At 36.5% G+C, this 18,586-nt stretch overlaps 1 protein-coding gene across 1 annotated transcript in view; it reads right to left on the bottom strand.

Annotated features, from left to right (window-relative positions):
• Positions 1-13,435, bottom strand: part of LOC127622850 (secretogranin-3) — a 22,618-nt gene extending 9,183 nt beyond the window's left edge. Inside the window, exons 1-10 of the mRNA XM_052096959.1 lie at positions 13,058-13,435; positions 12,156-12,208; positions 11,790-11,820; positions 11,485-11,709; positions 9,542-9,684; positions 9,117-9,263; positions 6,976-7,210; positions 6,746-6,862; positions 289-372; positions 47-157 (exon numbers count right to left, since the gene is read on the bottom strand). Coding sequence (XP_051952919.1) covers positions 47-157; positions 289-372; positions 6,746-6,862; positions 6,976-7,210; positions 9,117-9,263; positions 9,542-9,684; positions 11,485-11,709; positions 11,790-11,820; positions 12,156-12,208; positions 13,058-13,154 — 1,243 coding nt within the window. The 5' untranslated portion in view covers positions 13,155-13,435. The remainder of the gene's footprint in view (positions 1-46; positions 158-288; positions 373-6,745; positions 6,863-6,975; positions 7,211-9,116; positions 9,264-9,541; positions 9,685-11,484; positions 11,710-11,789; positions 11,821-12,155; positions 12,209-13,057) is intronic.
• Between the last annotated feature and the right edge of the window lie 5,151 nt (positions 13,436-18,586).

Below are 18,586 nucleotides of genomic sequence, written 5' to 3' on the forward strand. Positions count from 1 at the left end.
ATCATGTTAAGTATGTGTACAGAGGACACTGCTTGTATATACTCACTGGTCTCTGTTGCAGTCTGGACATCCTTGGTTGAGTCTTTCAGGGACTCGTACTCCTTCTGCATTTTGGCCGCCTCTGTTTTGGTGTTGTCATCATCATCTGCTGCTTTTCCTGGAACGAGGGAGCAATGAAAAAAACTATGCCAGAGCTGTCTTCCCAAGCTAAGTCTTCAGTGAATTACTTTTACACACAGTTTATATGGTTGTGATCTGGGCTGGTTTATGTGTGTGGCGATGTTTTACCTGTAGGGGGCGTAATGCTGAGAGGACCCAGAGATTTGCCCAACTTGTTCTTGGTCTGCAGGGCAATCATTGCATCCAGATTTTCTGTGAGAAAAAATCAAAACAAAAACAAAATATTATATCCTGTCTAATTTTCCTAACTGCAGAATGAAGTGACTCTTTTGTTTACTCCATAGGAGTGTTTTATTCTTAGTCATAAAATGGTCCTATAAAGATAAATCATATTGGATCTTTTGACATTAAAGGGTCATTGAAAAAAAGGTTGTCCGAGGTGATAAAAATTAAACTATTTTAAGAATCAAGTTTTAAAACAGACATTTTAATGTAACATTTTAAACACAGTTTGTAGAAATGTAGCAGTTATTTGTAGCTTTTTTTGACAAAAAAATGTATTAAAATGTACAAGGTATTCAAATATGTAAAAGTTATTAAAATCCTTGCACCTTGACTTGAGCGTACACAGTATTTAATCTTTTTTCTTCTTTTTTTTGTTTTCAAACATATTTTTTTAAGGTAAATAATGTTGTTTTTACTCAGAAGATCAAGAAGTTTTCTCAGGGTTATCCGTATGACCTAAACAAAATGTGCCATTTCATACAAATTTTAAAATAGATATTTGTTTTATAAACCTTCACACGCAGTCCTGAGGGTCTAAATGGGTTCTCTGTTTTATGTGGGGATTTTTTTCCCTTTTTCTTCTATCACATCAACCTATATGTTGGTTACACTACCTGACTTTGATTTGGTAGACAAATGTTTTTCAAATATTAATAATATTTTGTATAATAGTTTCACTGCTTCTTTCTTTATAGAAATAATAATAAAAGATGGTTTCTTACTACTCATGCAAAATTGTTCATCATATTAGAGGTGTATTCGTGTTATTGTTTTGTGTAAATTGCATTTTTAATGTATTTGAATAACTTAAGAGATCCAAACAAAACAAATGAGTGTCACTTCATTGACTCTGAAGTGTTTTTGTACTATGAAAACATCCTATGACTTTCAGAACAAAATTCCTCCCAATGTAAAAAAACATTTTATTGAAACTAAAAATAATAATAATATTAAAAAAATTCTGCAACTTAATAATGGAAGTTGCTGATGAATGAACACATGACCACCCACATTTACATGTTAAGAGCACTGTCCAGTGATTCGAAATTGGCTGGCCAATTCACGGTGACGTAATCAGAAAGTTGAAAAGATATAGTGCTATTATTCCTAAACTAGCAATAAGACTAAAAAGTGTGAATATATGATCTTATGAGTTTGAGTGGCACATTTGAGCTTATATTGTTTTGTGAATCTGTCTCAATGTGATGTAGACTCAATGAAGTGGCATTTATTGAAGGATGAAGCAGTGCAAACTATATTGGATCCGACAGCAAACCTGCAGCCCGTGTGCGAGTACAGCAAACCACTGTAACTCAATTCACATGTGTTTAAAGTCACAAAGCAACAAATTACCCATGTAATTGTAGAATCACAGAAAGGAGAGACAAACTAAAACTAAATTATGATGTTTTTGTTACTAACAAAACAGCTTGACAAGTATTGTTAACATACTGTATATTTTCTGTAACTGTACCACTTTATTTTAAGAAAATGTTTAAACACAAAACCATCAATATGTTTTAAGTAGTTGAAATTGCATTTTGTGACAACCTACAGCTGTACTAATGTTCAGCCCCATTAGAATAAAAGAGATGGGATTAAGTTTATGATTATTGCCTTAGTCAACAGATATCTGCTTTCAAGTGTACATATGTAGGGTTTGCATGTACCATAACATTTGCACACTTGCGTGTCTTGGAGCTGTTTGCCAAAGACAAACATACTGTCTGACTGTGGAAGATTATGGCACAATGGCAGGAGCCTCCTCTCATGTTTAAACCACAGCAGATCAATAACCACTGTATCCTGGCAACACACCCTTCCATTCCATTTGCTCTATACATCATTGACATCATGTGGCACAGGTTGCCAGAGTAACCCCATTATTACCCGCCGGTGAATTCCACATTGTTATCTGTGATCTATCATAACGACCGCGACCATCTCGTTAAGAGAAACAGACAGAATTAATTACACGGAATGAAATAGAGAGATAACAAAGGAGAGAACACTAGATGAGTGAAACAGGATGCTGTTTGCTTGAGCAGATGCCTTAAACATACACTATATGCACATATTAGACAAACTGCAAGTGGCTTGTGTCCACTCAAACACAGCACTGATCAAATACTATAACAAGTGCAATGGTCAGTGGTGTGCAGTTAAAACCTTACTGAATCATCACAGGGATAATGAAATTATAAAACTGCAGTTTCACGTGACACAAAAACATAGTATCATGACAAAGCATTCGAGATAACTCATACAAAATCATACGACTTCTAGTAGAGATCTTCTATAAACAGAATATCAAATCTATACATATGCAGGTATCACATTTTAGCTAGCCTCCTATCCAAATCTTTATTTTACGAAAGGAAATATCCGTGAACAGCTGGGCGGATTACTTGTGAATTGTAATCAGGTACTGATTCCAAATTACATGACACAAAATGCAATCAATAACATAACATCCCATGGTCAGTGTTAATTACTAACTAATAATTACATCTTCTACAGTGTAATTAAATTACTGTTCTAATTACTCTGTCTGAAAAGTAATCGCAATATTTATTTCTAATTATATCCCTTATCAACCTCGACCTGATTAAAAATACAAGGATAGCCATGAAATTGCTCTTTTCATTCTTTCAAATAAATCATACAAAATCAAATAAATTATTCATGAACTGGCCAAAGAATTTAAGGGGCATTTAATTATAAAACATACATTTTTGTATAAAATAATTTGAATGTGAAATTCACTATTGTTTTATATAGAATTGTTCTATAGTCTATACAATATTTAATGCAATTACATCAGTAGTAACTGTAATTAAACGACTGAAAAATTAAGAGTAATCCCATACTATAATTTTTTCAAAGGAAAAAGTCATTTAATTACAGTAATTATTACTTACTAATGCATTACACCCAACACAGCACATGGTTATATCACACAGAGAGTGATAATTCAAATAATGATTGAAAATGAGTTGGTTAGATTTGCCATGATCCTACCGTGGCCAACGTGCCACCACTTACGCCTGTCAAGGCCAACGCTCATGCCTGCCATGGCCAATGGGCTACTTCTTAAAGCCTCGTCCGTCCCAGAGCCAGCGTTGTATGCCTTGTCCATCCCAAATGGGGGTGGGATTATGGCTACAGTGGTCTCCGACCTCCATTCAGCAGAGACCACTTTTTCCCCAGCCTCGGTGGTCCTGGAGACTTCCTTGGGCCTCCCATGGCTCCACCCCTCGGGCCACACATGACTCCGCCCCTCGAGCCTCCCATGGATCTGAGACCCTCAGAGTCTCCCATGCCCCCGCACTCAGAGACTTCCACGACCCCGCCCACTCCTCCAGAGACTCCTCCTCCAGCGGTTCCGACTGCTCTCCCAGAGACTCCTACTTCAGCGGTTCCGTCCATCCTCCCAGCGTCTCCTCCAGCGGCTCCGCTCACTCCTTCTCCAGCAGCTCCACCTCCTAACCCAATCCCCTGGCCACCTCCCAGGCCTCCTGACCCAGTCTGCCTCCCAGGCCTCCTGACCCTGTCCCTGCCCTGTGGCCGCTTACAGGCCTCCTGACCAGGTCCATGCCCTGTGACCATCTCCCAGGCCTCCTGACCCTGTCTCAGCCCTGTGGCCGCCTCCCAGTCCTCCTGACCCAGTCCCTGCCCTGTGGCTGTCTCCCAATCCTCCTGATTGTTTAACCCTCTCGTTTCCCCTGTGCTTTCTTGGACTGCCAGTTCCATAATGCTGGGATGCTTTTTAAACAGTATTGAAGGAGTTCTATGTTGGGCACTTATCGGCTGCTTTTCTTTTCTTTTTTTTTTTTTTCTTTTTTTATTGTATTTTTTTTTTATTACAAACAAAAGAATACATATAAAACACATACATAAATGTCGAATCCTGTATAATATAAAAACAGAACAAAAAGAACCCAAAAACAAACAATAACAAACAGAAAAAAACAAACAAAAATGGGGTACAGTGCAGTCTAGTGGCACCTTTGCATCATTAGTGTTTTATTTCCAATAATAATCTATGTTTTCATCTGTTATATAATTACCTACAAATTCCTTCCATCTCTTCCATAACAGAGCCCCTTTTTGTTTTTTTAATCTCAAAGAAAAGGTAAGGATTTCCATCCTATATATTTCACTAACAATTGCTTTCCAGTCTTCTATAGTGGGTGAGGTAGGTTGAAGCCATTTACGAGTAAGAGACTTTTTAGCTGCCACCAGGAATATTCTCCATAGGTATATATAATCGGTTTCTTGTAACGGCTGCTTTTCTTGATTATTTGGTCCAAGTCATACATTTTTTATTTTTATTTATTTAATTACATTTTAGTTTTATAATGAAATAAATGAATATGATGGTACAATTATATTTTTATCTACAAAAACAATTTAACTACAATCAACATTTAAGCATACGCCTTCAGATCAAAAGTGTTTTAAGATCATGAGAAACATTTAAGTCAAGTGTTTCAAAACTTTTGACCGGTAGTGTATGTAATGTTTGTTCTGTTCCCAAGTTTTGATTTTGTTTTGTTCCTGTGTTTTCCAAGTTTTGTATCTGGACTAGTTTTGTTATTAAATATAAGCTGCATTTAGATCCTGCTCTCTTGACATTTTGACGTTACACCACATTGATTTAAATTGATTTGTTTATGAAAAAACTATTGTATGACTTCAAAAGACTTGGAGTGTAATGCACATATTGTAAGGATGACTTTAATAGTATTTCTAAGGTGCATCTTGAGATTTATTGGCCCTTTCTCCCTTCACTTTCATTATATGGAAAAAGAAGAATAGTATTTGCATATTTCAAAGTCAAAACTGAAATGTAAATAATAATATTATGAGTAGAAATGTCCTTGTTCATTGACTCGTTAAGGGTGCTCGCTCTTCAACTGTCAAAAAATGCAAACAGGTGTAAAAATGTATGTAATCCATGTTTTAAACGTATTCCACATGTATATTATTACTTAAGAAATATGTGTGACCCAAGTAAAGTAATTAAAAGTAATGTACTGATTGAAAGTCAGTAACTTATTTCATTACAAGAATAAGAATTGTAATGCGCTACACTTCTTTTTGTACTAAAATTAAATTTTATTAGATTAGTAAATAATTAATTTGTAATTAGATTACACCCAACAAATGTTGTCTGCAATCAGAATAGATTCAACACCAGCCAAACACACGTGTACGAGTCACAAAGATAACATGGAATGTTTTGCCAGCCGGTTAAACATAAATAAATAAATTAATTAATTAAATCAGCTTAAACATTTTATATATACATACAGTTTGTCATAGAAAGATAAAAATAGTTAACATGCAAGACAACATTCAGTTGCGGTGTCTCTCTCCTTCTCTTTCACAGGTTGGATTGAGCTGTCAGGAAGCTTGCCTTTTAAATGCAAACAAAAGCTCTCACATTAAGCTTTATCTCAGGGATTCCCCACTGCCCCCACACACACACACACACACACACACACACACACACTGACTCATCATCACTCATGATGATTCAGTAAATTCAGTCATCATCCAGTAAAGCTGTTTAATCCATGCACAGCGGCATCCGCACACAACTGACCACGCACCCTACTGAGAGCGAGAACCACCATACAGCGATCATGAGGAAGGTAACCTATGTGACTCTATCCACCAGAGCAACCAGGCCGATTGGTTGCTTAGGAAATGGCTGGAGTCACTCAGCACACCCAGTCACTTAGCCATCCAGGCCCCCATACATATTTAAAATTATTATGTATATGCCTTTTACATTTAAAATATGAATTATATTAATTTGCATGTCTGTTTAAGAGGAAAAACAAAAACTTTTCTGTGAAGTGTTTTAGAAAGTAACCTAAAAGTAATTATTAATGTGATACTTTCCATTGTTGTTATCAGCAAAATAATCAGATTACTGTACATTTTTAGAAGTAATTAATCATTTGAAGTGGATTACTTTTTTATTAGTAACCCAACACTGGTCCTAACTAGGTGTAACTTTCCAGTGATAAGTCATCTGTCTGTCCAGACTGAAAGCAACAATGTTGCATGATGCCACACGATCACAGCGAATCAGAATATAACGCAAGGACCTATGAGATTTTAATGATGGTGGGACCACTCAGCACAACGGCAGATAAATTGAAACCAAGCGACCAACATAATGCCGCTTGTCACCTTATGCGGCTGATTAGGACAAAATATCAGACTTACATAGTTGTTTATTACTTGTTGTTTTATTGCATTGCATGTGGTTAGGACATGGTGTAAGGATGAAGACACAGACCACTGATTTGGACTTTGGTCTTACCCAGATAAGAAACTCCTTCTTCTGGTGTGATGGTTCCATATTTGGCCATCATCTTCACAAAGTCGATTAAAGTCTTCATGATGGTGATCAGGGTCTCTCTCTCCTCTTTATCTTGCTCTGTGAAATGAGAAATAAATGTCTTACATCTACAAATGGGCTCTTAAGCAATATGTAGAAGTGTGTGTAATCTGTTGTATAGTGGTTGTGTTGTATTGGTGTGTGTTGTGTACCTGAGTCGAGGCTCTTGAGCAGTCTGTAGAAGTTTGGGAAGAACTGAAGGTCCTGCAGTCCATCTTCAGGGTTCAGCTCGTTCCTGTCGTTGCCGTCGCTCACAGCATCCCATGAGTCGTCAGCCCTCACCGTGTCATCTCTGATCTCCTCCTCCTGCTCTTCAGCACCATTGTCGTCATCAACAGCATCTTCATCCTCTTCATCATATCGACGGCTAGGCCTATCTTCTTCATCCTGAGGAGAAGAATACGAGCAAGCAGAGAGAAATATCAGAAAAAGCTCATTAAATGTACAGTTAATGTTGTAAACACAAAATTGCTCTGCTCCAAATTTTAGTGTGCTGCATAGACAGATAAATGCTAAGGGCTCCGATACACTCACAGTGAAGTTTTTCTTTGTTCAGAGCTAGAAAGAAGGTCAAAACAGCTAAGTAATGCTATACTGTTTGCATGTGTGGACACCGGCCACGAAGCTGAGGCCGAAGCATTTAAATATGTGACACATACTGTCCTGACAACAGACTGACTACATGTAAAACATGAACTAATGTGACATAATATATGTGTTATCAATGACTACATGCCTAATACTATGAATATAATCCACATGTGATCAGTAAAGGAAGCTGTTTAAACCACTCAATAATGATTTAAAGTAATATAAATGCAGAAAATAATGTGTAATTTGTCATGTTTACATTCTGCAAGGCGCTAATGCTAACGCACTATTTGTAGCCATAATATGCACCAGTTACCAAGAGTTATTGTATGTTATGATGAATTTTGTCAAAATAATCCACATAAGATAATGAAAAAAGGTTTGCATATTTGTTTTTCTAAAGAATTACATTGAAACTACTCCAAAGATGGGTGTATAAAAGGGCACTTCAGTGTGTTCATGTGTTAAAAGATACTGGCCTCAAAGTAGTTGGTGCACCGGGTCATGCCCAAAAAATGGACCAGAAAGAAGGTGTTTAACAGGTCATTAAAGACTAATTTATACAGGATGAACAGGCTTCGCTTAGTTTGCCTACAAATGATGATGAAATGCAGTGATGTTTTTGTTCTGCCAATGTGTTCGTTTGGTGATTTTTCTCCTGTTCGCGCTCTCTGAAATTCTTGACCTAGGAGCACTCGGCTGGTCGAAGAGCGTTGATGATTGGTTAAAAGTAATCCTGGTTTGGATGTGATGTCTTTTATTTACAAACCAGCCAAGGAGTTGTTACCTAGGTTACTGTTGTTAAAATGGAAAACTTTGAAGCCCGTCTCTCAGAGATTGTGTGGAAGTATACTTTTTACGTGATTTGCAACACAAACTCTACAAAGACAGCGGAGCCACGACAAATAAGTAGATTGAGATTTAAAAGTGGAACGGGCCATGACAATTTAGTAAAGCAAAGAAGCGATACAGCACTAAAAGCGACAGTACACGGAGAAATAAACCTGCATTATTGGCTTTTCTTGTGGCTGGAATAGAACATTAAACACCGTAACATCTCACTAAACTAACTCATTTTAAAATGACGTCGCAGGTAGTATAAAGGTCGTCTTTGTTCGCCTAGGGGACTAAAAAAGTTTTTCTTCTTCCAAAAACTTTTTCTTCTTCTTAAATTTTCCTGAAAGTTTGCGTTGACAAAATTATTTTGAGCCACCACAAAAAAAATCTATTTCGAGCCAATGCAAAAAATTTAATATAAAAAAGAATACATATATATATATTATAAATTACATCAACCCATTCTTGCTTAAATTTTTCTAGAAGTATATTGCCTCCTTGAGGCAGCATCTCAACTAAAATGGTACCTCATTAATGACTCATTAGTGAATTGTTTGCATACTGTAGACTCACAAGATCCAACTAATGCTAAAATTTCAAACTTAGTACTTAGCATGATGCTATGCTAATGACACAATTCTCTAATAAGAAAAAATATTGCACACTATATAAATACTGTGCACAAAAATTGGGTGAAACACAGTTTCAACTAAATGCTTAATATTCTTAGTGAAGTTATTTTCACTAACCTTATCGCAATGCATTCTGGGATTACCATATCTGTCAATGATTAATTTGGCCAAAATTATGTATCATATGAGGCTTACAAATTGACTTACAAAGACAATCACTCACTCACTCGTACCATATTGTTCAGTGTGTCTTTAGCTATATTAACGGGGTAGTCCATACTCAGGTCTCCAATCATATTATCTTTGGCATTTTTGGTTATTAGGTCCTGCAGGGCTTCAGCAACTTCATACTCCAGCGTCTCTGCCTGACTGTCTGTGATCTGATGAGAACAACAAAAGAACATTACACTTGCAATCCATTCAAATAGGGATTACAGTACGACAGACTTTTGTCCAAGCTATCCATGACAGGTCAGTTATACTGGAAAATGTTTCCATAGAGCAATTAATACATTATGTATGATGTTATTGCACAGCTCATTAATACAGCAGTTATGAGAATCAGCACTGCGCTTGCAAGTTTTATGATTTTATTATAAGGGTTTACACTGAATTTTAACAGTGAAATTGAGTTTTAGTTAAAAAGAGAATCTCTTACTAGGCCCAGCTTAAGTAGTTTAGATACAATCCTATCGAACACTCCTCTGTCATCCTCCTCATAGATTTTGTTGGCGATTTTCTGTACAATGTCCTGAGCTGTCAGCGGGGTCCCGTCCAGCTGCAAAAAGCTTTCAGGATCATCTGAAACAAAACACACGGCAACTTTAAATAAACTCATCAAAATGTATTATTCCTCAATTAGTTAAACTTGTTACAAATATATGGGTCCAGACAAAACCTGCGGGCATTTTCTTTAATTTTCTACATGCGTTTGCAGAGGGGCTCTGCAGAAAGGATTTGAGAACAACAATCTTATTAAGTGGAAGATGAATATTTTTGGTTTGAAAGAATGTTCATTTTAAAAGTGAATATGTGTTAAAGGTTTGATTTTTCAACTTTTAGGAATGTACTACCATATAAATGGCCTCAAGGCTAACACACATGGGCTAAAAGCCATACAATTTTTGAGTCTGTTCCACTCTGGACCAATCTGTGATTATCCTAAAGGTCCTAAATATATATATTTTCCCCAGTGTACTGTAGGTTAGGATAAACTTACAAAAAGAAACCTGGAAATGTCTTGACTTTATCTGAAACATTCCACCCCAGAGCTCTTAAAATTCCGTTGTTTTGCAGAAAAAGCGAGACTGTAGGAGGAACATTTGCGAAACAGAGATGTGATTATTTCTGGAACGTGCCAGCAATTCTTGTCCATCTGTTTTAATTCCTGTAACACAGTGAAATCCCAAAAAACACCTCCCACTCCACAGTATTCACTCGCTCACATGTGCCATTATCTACTGCAGAGATCCACTTACACAGCTCCAATCGCTTCCTGTAAACTCACCATCATACTGAAACATGACACTGATCAAAGGTCTGATGCTCACTTTGATCAAGACCCTGTCATGGCCAGCCCAATCTCCAGACCTGAACCCAATTGAAAACCTCTGGAATGTGATCAAGGCCACAAGCCATCAAACAAAGACAAGCTGCTTGAATATATGCGCCAGGAGTGGCATAAAGTCACCCAACAGCAATGTGAAAGACTGGTAGAGAGCATGCCAAGACACATGAGAGGTGATTGAAAATCAGGGTTATTCCACCAAATATTGATTTGTGAACTCTTACCAAGTTAAAACATTAATATTGCGAATAAATGAATATTAACTAGTTTTCTTTGCATTTTTCAAGGCCTGAAATCACGGCATCTTTTTTGTTGTTTTGAGCAGTTGTAAATTTCTGCAAATAAATGCTCTAAATTACTATTTTTATTTGGAAATTGGGAGAAATGTTGTCAGAACTTTATAGAATGAAATTTTAATTTTACTCAAAAACTTACCTATAAATAGTAAATCCAGAGAAATTGCAGTGGTCTTAATTTTTCCCAGAGCTGTATATTGTGGCTGCAGGAAGGTAAAGCATTTAGACAATATAAAAGTGGCTCTAAATGTCTAAATATTGTTTGTTTTATTTCAATTTCATTGAACATAATCCTATTATTGGCCTACTTCCATCTGCACATTTTTTAATTGTTGGTCTATGTACCTGTACTTATGCATCAGATGAATGCTTTTGGAGCATCGGTTGTGTTGTGTCAAACAAACTTACAGCATCTCTAGCCATAAGTACTGTGTTTTAATGACACTGTTTCAAGTTACAGACAAAGTGACTGCCATCTACTGTCTCAAATTCACAAAAATATCAAGGTGGAACATCAAGCTTGAAATGCTCCGATGACAGGAACATTCTTATTACAGAATTTAGGAATGAGTCAGAGGCATGATTCATGATGATTAATTGCATCAGTTTGTTAATGCGTTATTTTTCATATAATTACTGTAATCACACTAAATGAACACAATAAATCAACAGCCCTAATTATGTTAGTAAGCCAGGACCTTGCTGTATTTTGTCAGCATGGCACTTTGTAGTTCTCACCTTGGTATTTGTAGTCCATTCCACTCTTAGTAGAGTCATAGTCATCAGCTAGTCTTCTGTTCTTGGTCGAGTCAGCCTCATCAGAACCGTATCGCTCATCTACAGAATCTGACACGGGAGTCTCATTGTCCGACTCTTCGGCCTTCTCAGCCAAAGACTTGAGAAAAGTGATGTCATCGTCCTCTAAGTTTGACTTTGCCTCAGCTGGTGCTGTTGGCTTTGGTTCTAGATAAATGGACAGCAAAATTGTAACGCTATTGATTACTTTTTAGCATTTTTACTGCACTGATTTGATTATATCTCACCTGTCTTCCTTATGCTGTCAGCTTCTGCAATCTGTTGAAGAAATAAAACCTGAAATCTTGACACTCATTGTCACCATTTTGTAAGTTTGAATACTCAATTACATGACTTGATAATGCCCATCCCTAATTAGCAGTCATTTTTTATCATTTTTTATTTAAAACCCAGATTTTCACATTTTATATTATACTGTATATTATAAAACATTATGTTATATGAACTTTTGAACCCCATTGTATTTTTGCTTTCTTGCAAGCGAGCAGTAACTGCGATAGAAACACTGATGTACAGTGAAAGTATACTGATCTGTCTCTTTGAGATAAAATGTTCATGTTAATAAAGATGAGTCAACATTTCTGAAATCACACCTGCTGTTCCAATGGCTTCTCCTCTGTCAGCTCTCGATTGTACATGCCCTTATCTGGACAGGGAAAGAGAACAAACATTTAATTAAAGCAAAGGTCTCTGATCGCTCATTGCTGACCTTAATACAACAGTGCCTCTGGATAACAGAAACACTAATGACCAGAAGGCAACAGCAGGGAAGAGTATCACAACAGTACAACCTGAGATTATTAATGGTAACACTGAATTAACAATGAACAATACTTTTAACACCATAATCTTTAATTTAATGTTAATTTCCACATACTAATACATTTTTTAAATCTAAATTTGTAAATGTAAACATTAGATGATGCACTTTAAATTAACATGACCTAACAATGAACAATTGTATTTTTATATATTAACATTAACAAAGTAATAACATTGTAACATCATAAGTAGTACACTTTAGCATTGATATATGTGAAATTATTTCATTTTTAAGCATTCTTGTCACACTGCATCACAAAAGACAAATTTACCCTAATATAAATGTAGTTGTTTTATTAGCCTAAGTTTGTTTTACTTTTTGTTTATGTCGTTGTTTGGATCTTTGATGCATTCAGTTCAGTCCAAATAGTCCAAGTGAAGCTGCCACCGAATAATCGGATTACAGGACAAAAGATTAAATGGTTTTGAGAAACAGAGCTCAAAGCTTCCAACGGATTAATCGATGAGAAAAACAACACAATAAAGCCGCTCCAATTCACGAAACACAATTTTGGCTCTTTGCCAAAACATTTTAACAGTAATATGGAGCGATTTCCAAAACTATTAAGTTACATGTAGCGTCTGTGTGGCTTCACTAAATCATAATGCTGTAGATATCGATTCTTATTTCAGATATCAGACTTCAGGCCGCTGGTTACGCGGTTTAACTCACCGTCAGGTCCAGCAGGTGTCGGAAACGCGCTGATGTCCGATATTATTACAGCCAACACATGAATCACGAATACAAACCCAACGCATTTCGACGCCATCCTTGAACTGTTTTCCGCGATATTCCGAAGTTTCCGTTATCCAGGAGATGCGCTCCCGGTTCTCGTGTGTTTTTCTCTTATAAGGATGAAAACGCTTGACGCGCGCTCTGCAGCGCCTGTCGGTCTGGCGGCTTTCCTTCGGAAGGAGCTTTTAAATCCCCGCAGTGCTGAAATCAGGTCGCTGGCTATAATTAAAAGAAGATAAGCTGATGGGAGCTCCTCGTGTGCACCTGCTCTGTATAACGGGCCCTGCCTCCAGCAGCAGCTCATGGATGGAGGAGGTGGAGGAGGATGACACGCTTACATCCGCCCATGTGCGTCAGCCTGTATAACCTGCGTCACCTCTACAATGTATGCAGATGCGGGACAACAAACGGCTGCAGGAGGACATTCAAGAGAGCAGATAAGAGAAATAGATTGACGTTAAAAAAATAAATAAACAAAATTAAATAAAAAAAAAGTCTGACGGAAATGTAATTAAAATGTGTTTTTGTATAATCATGCATTATACCTCTGCGTCAGCGTGTCGGTTTGTATACACGTGTTTGTTATAAGTATAAAAGTGTAATATAGTATAGACAAGACTGTATGCTTTATATAGCCTACAATGAATGCATGCTATAGAACAGTTATGCGTATGGTGCATCTGGTGCTAACTGGGTTAGTTCTTTGGACAAGTATTTTAATTGGATAGCTGAACTTATATCAACTTTTTAAATAATAATAATAATAATAATAGCCTGCCCCCAGTTTACATGTAGATTGATACATTTATGTAATTACATATACATTTACAGATGCTTTTATCCAAAGTGACTTACAAAAGAGGAATACATTATAAGCAAATCATGCTAAGGAGACAGTGGTACGAAAAGTGCCTTATTACAATGTTTCACTAGCATCAGAATAGTAGTATTAAAGACAGATTAAAGTGCAACAAGAACTCTTAATTTATTTATTATGAGTGACTGGTTAAGTGCTCTTGGAAAATATGTTTTTTGATGACAGAAAGTGAGTCAGCTTCACGGATGGAGTTGGGAAGGTCATTCCACCAACGTGGTTCGATGAAGCCGAAAGTACGGGAAAGTGGTTTGGTGCCTCTTTGTATTGATACAACAGGGCGACTTTCCTTTGCCGACCACAGGTTTCTAGTGGGTGTGTAGCTCTGCAGAAATGATTTTTGGTGTGCTGGAGCAGACCCAGTGACTGTTCTGTATGCCAGCATCAGAGCCTTGTATTTGATACATGCATCAACCGGCAGCCAGTGACGAGAGACAAGGAGTGGTGTAACATGCGCTCTCTTTTGTACATTAAAGACCAGCTGTGCTGCTGCATTCTGGATCATTTGTAGGGGTATAATTGCACATGCCGGGAGGCCTGCCATGACAAGTGACTGAACGAGCAGTTGTGTGGCATATACAGAGAGGAATGGTCTTATCTTCCTGATATTGTAGAGTGTAAATCTACATGATCTTGCAGTCTTTGAGATTATTTCCTTTATATTTGCATTTGTTTTTTATTGCCTCATAATAGGTTATATTTGTTTTCCCCGTAACTGCTAGTATTCAACAGGCAACAGTTTATATTCATTTTAGATAACAAATATCTGGCCTGTATAGTTATTATTAAAATTGATGTACTGTATACATTTCTTACTACACACCAAAAAACCTTTAAAAAGTACATTTTCATAAAATTTCATTGAGTAATCTTAAAAAAAAACATCATGTTTTAATTGTTGTATGAATTTAATTTAGTTAAAAAATAAACTATTCAATGATGAAACTTTATGAAATGGAAATGTGCAAAGATTAAAAATAGGATTTATTTGGAGGGGTGTATCTGCATGTTCATAGCTAACAACTAATGATCTATTAAGCATTATAGAACGTCATAGTGTCTGCTATTATCCATGACAACAAGGATCTTTTAAACTGATAGTCAATGAGATCGTGTTCAAGGTAAGTGTGTTAATTATAGAGCTTGTATCACCCTCTGTAGGAAACATTGTGAGCTGCAGGTGTCAGATGACCATACAGCTTGAACACTAGTGTACATCTTCCCTTAGCCATGTCTGCTGACATCATGACCATTTAACTTGTCTAAATTAAAACTAAGATTGCCCAATTGTCACATGAGGTTTGCTTAAGTTATCAAGTTATCAAAACATCCTTTTTTTTCTTCCCAAAATGACACTATAATGGGGTAAGTTGTCACATGGACCTGCCATTAAAAAGCTCATTGAGCTTTTCAGCTAAATCTAAAATGATTATGAAGCACATAAAAATTAATGCAACATATTTACCCAAGAGCTCTCTCCACAAATTGAAAAAATTGGACTTTTATTTTGGAGGATTGAGTTCACAAAAACTATACAAATCTAAAACAGTTTTGAGCAATCTGACTGAAACCAACATATGTGAATGTCCAACACCACTGCAGAAAACATCGCTCCCATTTTGATTTTGTTTCTTTAATAAAAATGATATCCTTTATTGGAGTGGTATAAGACTTGATGACTTTCCCTGCTAGTTATTTAAACACACACACACACACACACACACACACACACACACACACACACACACACACACACACACACACACACACACACACACACACACACACACACACACACACACACACACACACACACACACACACACACACACACACACACACACACACACACACACTTGTTGTGTTTCCATGTTTTATGGGGACTTTCCATAGACATAATGGTTTTTATACTGTACAAACTTTATATTCTATCCCCTAAACCTAACCCTACCCCTAAACCTAACCCTCACAGAAAACTTTCTGCATTTTTACATTTTCAAAAACATAATTTAGTATGATTTATAAGCTGTTTTCCTCATGGGGACCGACAAAATGTCCCCACAAGGTCAAACATTTCAGGTTTTACTATCCTTATGGGGACATTTGGTCCCCACAAAGTGATAAATACACGCTCACACACACACACACACACACACACACACACACACACACACACACACACACACACACACACACACACACACATGTTGTGTTTCCATGTTTTATGGGGACTTTCCATAGACATAATGTTTTTTATTCTGTACAAACTTTATATTCTATCCCCTAAACCTAACCCTACCCCTAAACCTAACCCTCACAGAAAACTTTCTGCATTTTTACATTTTCAAAAAACATAATTTAGTATGATTTATAAGCTGTTGTCCTCATGGGGACCGATAAAATGTCCCCACAAGGTCAAAACTTTCGGGTTTTACTATCCTTATGGGGACATTTGGTCCCCACAAAGTGATAAATACACGCTCACACATACACACACACACACACACACACACACACACACACACACACACACACACACACACACACACACACACACACACACACACATATACATACAGGTGATTATATTAGTGATCTCTCATTGACTTCCATTTCATATCAGGTTAATTATGTTTTCTATTTACAAACTAAACCCAATCATCACAAAAACATGTGCACATCACTAGATTTATAGATCAATTTCATCTAAACAATTTAAGAGTTTTGTTTTACTGATGAGTACATTTGGCCCTCATAAGTATACACATACCTGTCTATATATACAAAACAGTCTGATTCTGACCCCTGTGTGACAAAGCATATGTTAGAAATTTGATGTTTGACATAAATGATAGGAAACAAAATAATAACTTTTCTTTGTTACACAATCAGATTTGACTGTTTCTGCATGGTCAGGTTTGACAGCATATTGGAGCATCATTGCAAAATCTGACACTTATTATGTCTAAATCTATATGCAATTCGTAACTTGGATGCATGGAGCACCGGAGCCATCTACTGGACATAGCTGTCATTTCGTGTAATTTATTTTTTATCCCAGCAGATGTCACCAGATACCTCCAATACATGACATATTTTGACATTCTTTCAATGAACTAAATTGACATTTTTATTAAGTGAAGGAAACATAACATGTGCTTATTTTATATGAAAATAAATAGTTTAATTTAGAGTGAAATAAGTACAAAATACCATTACCATTTTAGTGTTTTTACTTCAGTAAAATGAGTGTTTTTACATAAAAAGAAATATAAAAGTTAAATATCATACATGCATATTCGGGTCATTTTTGACCCGTGAACACCAAGAGTGTGACTCACAAATGAACATCGCACAACAACTAATTAAAAGAGGATTCAGTGAGTGTCTAATTCAGGTTTCAGCCAACATAATCATGCCATCCTCTTTATAATCATGATCATCCTCATCTTATTTGCACACAATAAAACTATGTCACTGTTTTCAGAGCACTAATGTGTCAAACACACATAATGCTGCATGTATGTGTTCAGTATTAAAACCACCTTTCACTGCCAAGTTTCATCCACACATCCAATATTTATTTACATTCCTCAAAAGAATCACCTTGATTTCACTGTGCTTGCATGTGGGTGAATAAATCAATGTGTGTGTTTGTGAACGTTTGTGTGTGTTAGCAGACAGCTGTGTGTGAATGTGGGACAAAGGTCGCTCAGCTCTTCTCTGAGTCTGAACACAACACACACTTTGTTCACTATCTCCATGCGCTGTGATTCACATGTTCTGCACTGAATCAGTCTCACTGCTTTGTGCATCAACCATTGCTTCATTAGCAGGCTTTTATTGTGAAACATGTACAGTGAATAATTTTGAATATATATCTACACTATAGTGTGTGCGTGTGTGTGTGTGTGTGTGTGTGTGTGTGTGTGTGTGTGTGTGTGTGTGTGTGTGTGTGTGTGTGTCATGATTATAAGTGCCCAGTAGAGGTCATTGATGTCACTTATCTCTGGGAGTAGACAGAGATTTCAATAACGTGGATTAAAAGACTAGAATTTTTAAAGTTAAAATATTCACTGTTTTAAAAGTATAGTCAAAAAACATAAACAATATGTGTGTTAACATGATTTTACTGTGATAATATCACTTACTAACCTTTTCTGTGTAAAGTTATAACTAATTTTACAATTTTGTTGCCATGACGATGTAATGTCAACAGCAAACTCTAAACCCTTAAATGACTGTAAAAAAATAATAATTTAAAGCTCAAGTAATACATAAGTTTTAACAGAAGAATTATTGTAAGTGCTTTCATACAATTATAAGCTTTACATTTCTGCCTTTAAACCCTCCAAAAATTGGCCCCAATCACTTCCATTATAAGTGCCTCACTGGAACCTTTATTTTGGCTTTGAAAATTAAAATAAAAATGTGGCTGTCAAACGTTAGTAGAACATGTTCATATTTAATTTGCTGAACTACACCTGTGGTTACTCTACTAGGACACCTGTGTGAACTTGGGTGGAATTGACTTTGGAACATCCACAAAAATCTAATCAGTTGATTAAAATTAATCACAAAAAAAGCTTACT

This window comes from Xyrauchen texanus, chromosome 29 (assembly GCF_025860055.1).
Source record: "Xyrauchen texanus isolate HMW12.3.18 chromosome 29, RBS_HiC_50CHRs, whole genome shotgun sequence".
Classification (NCBI taxonomy): Eukaryota; Metazoa; Chordata; class Actinopteri; order Cypriniformes; family Catostomidae; genus Xyrauchen; species Xyrauchen texanus.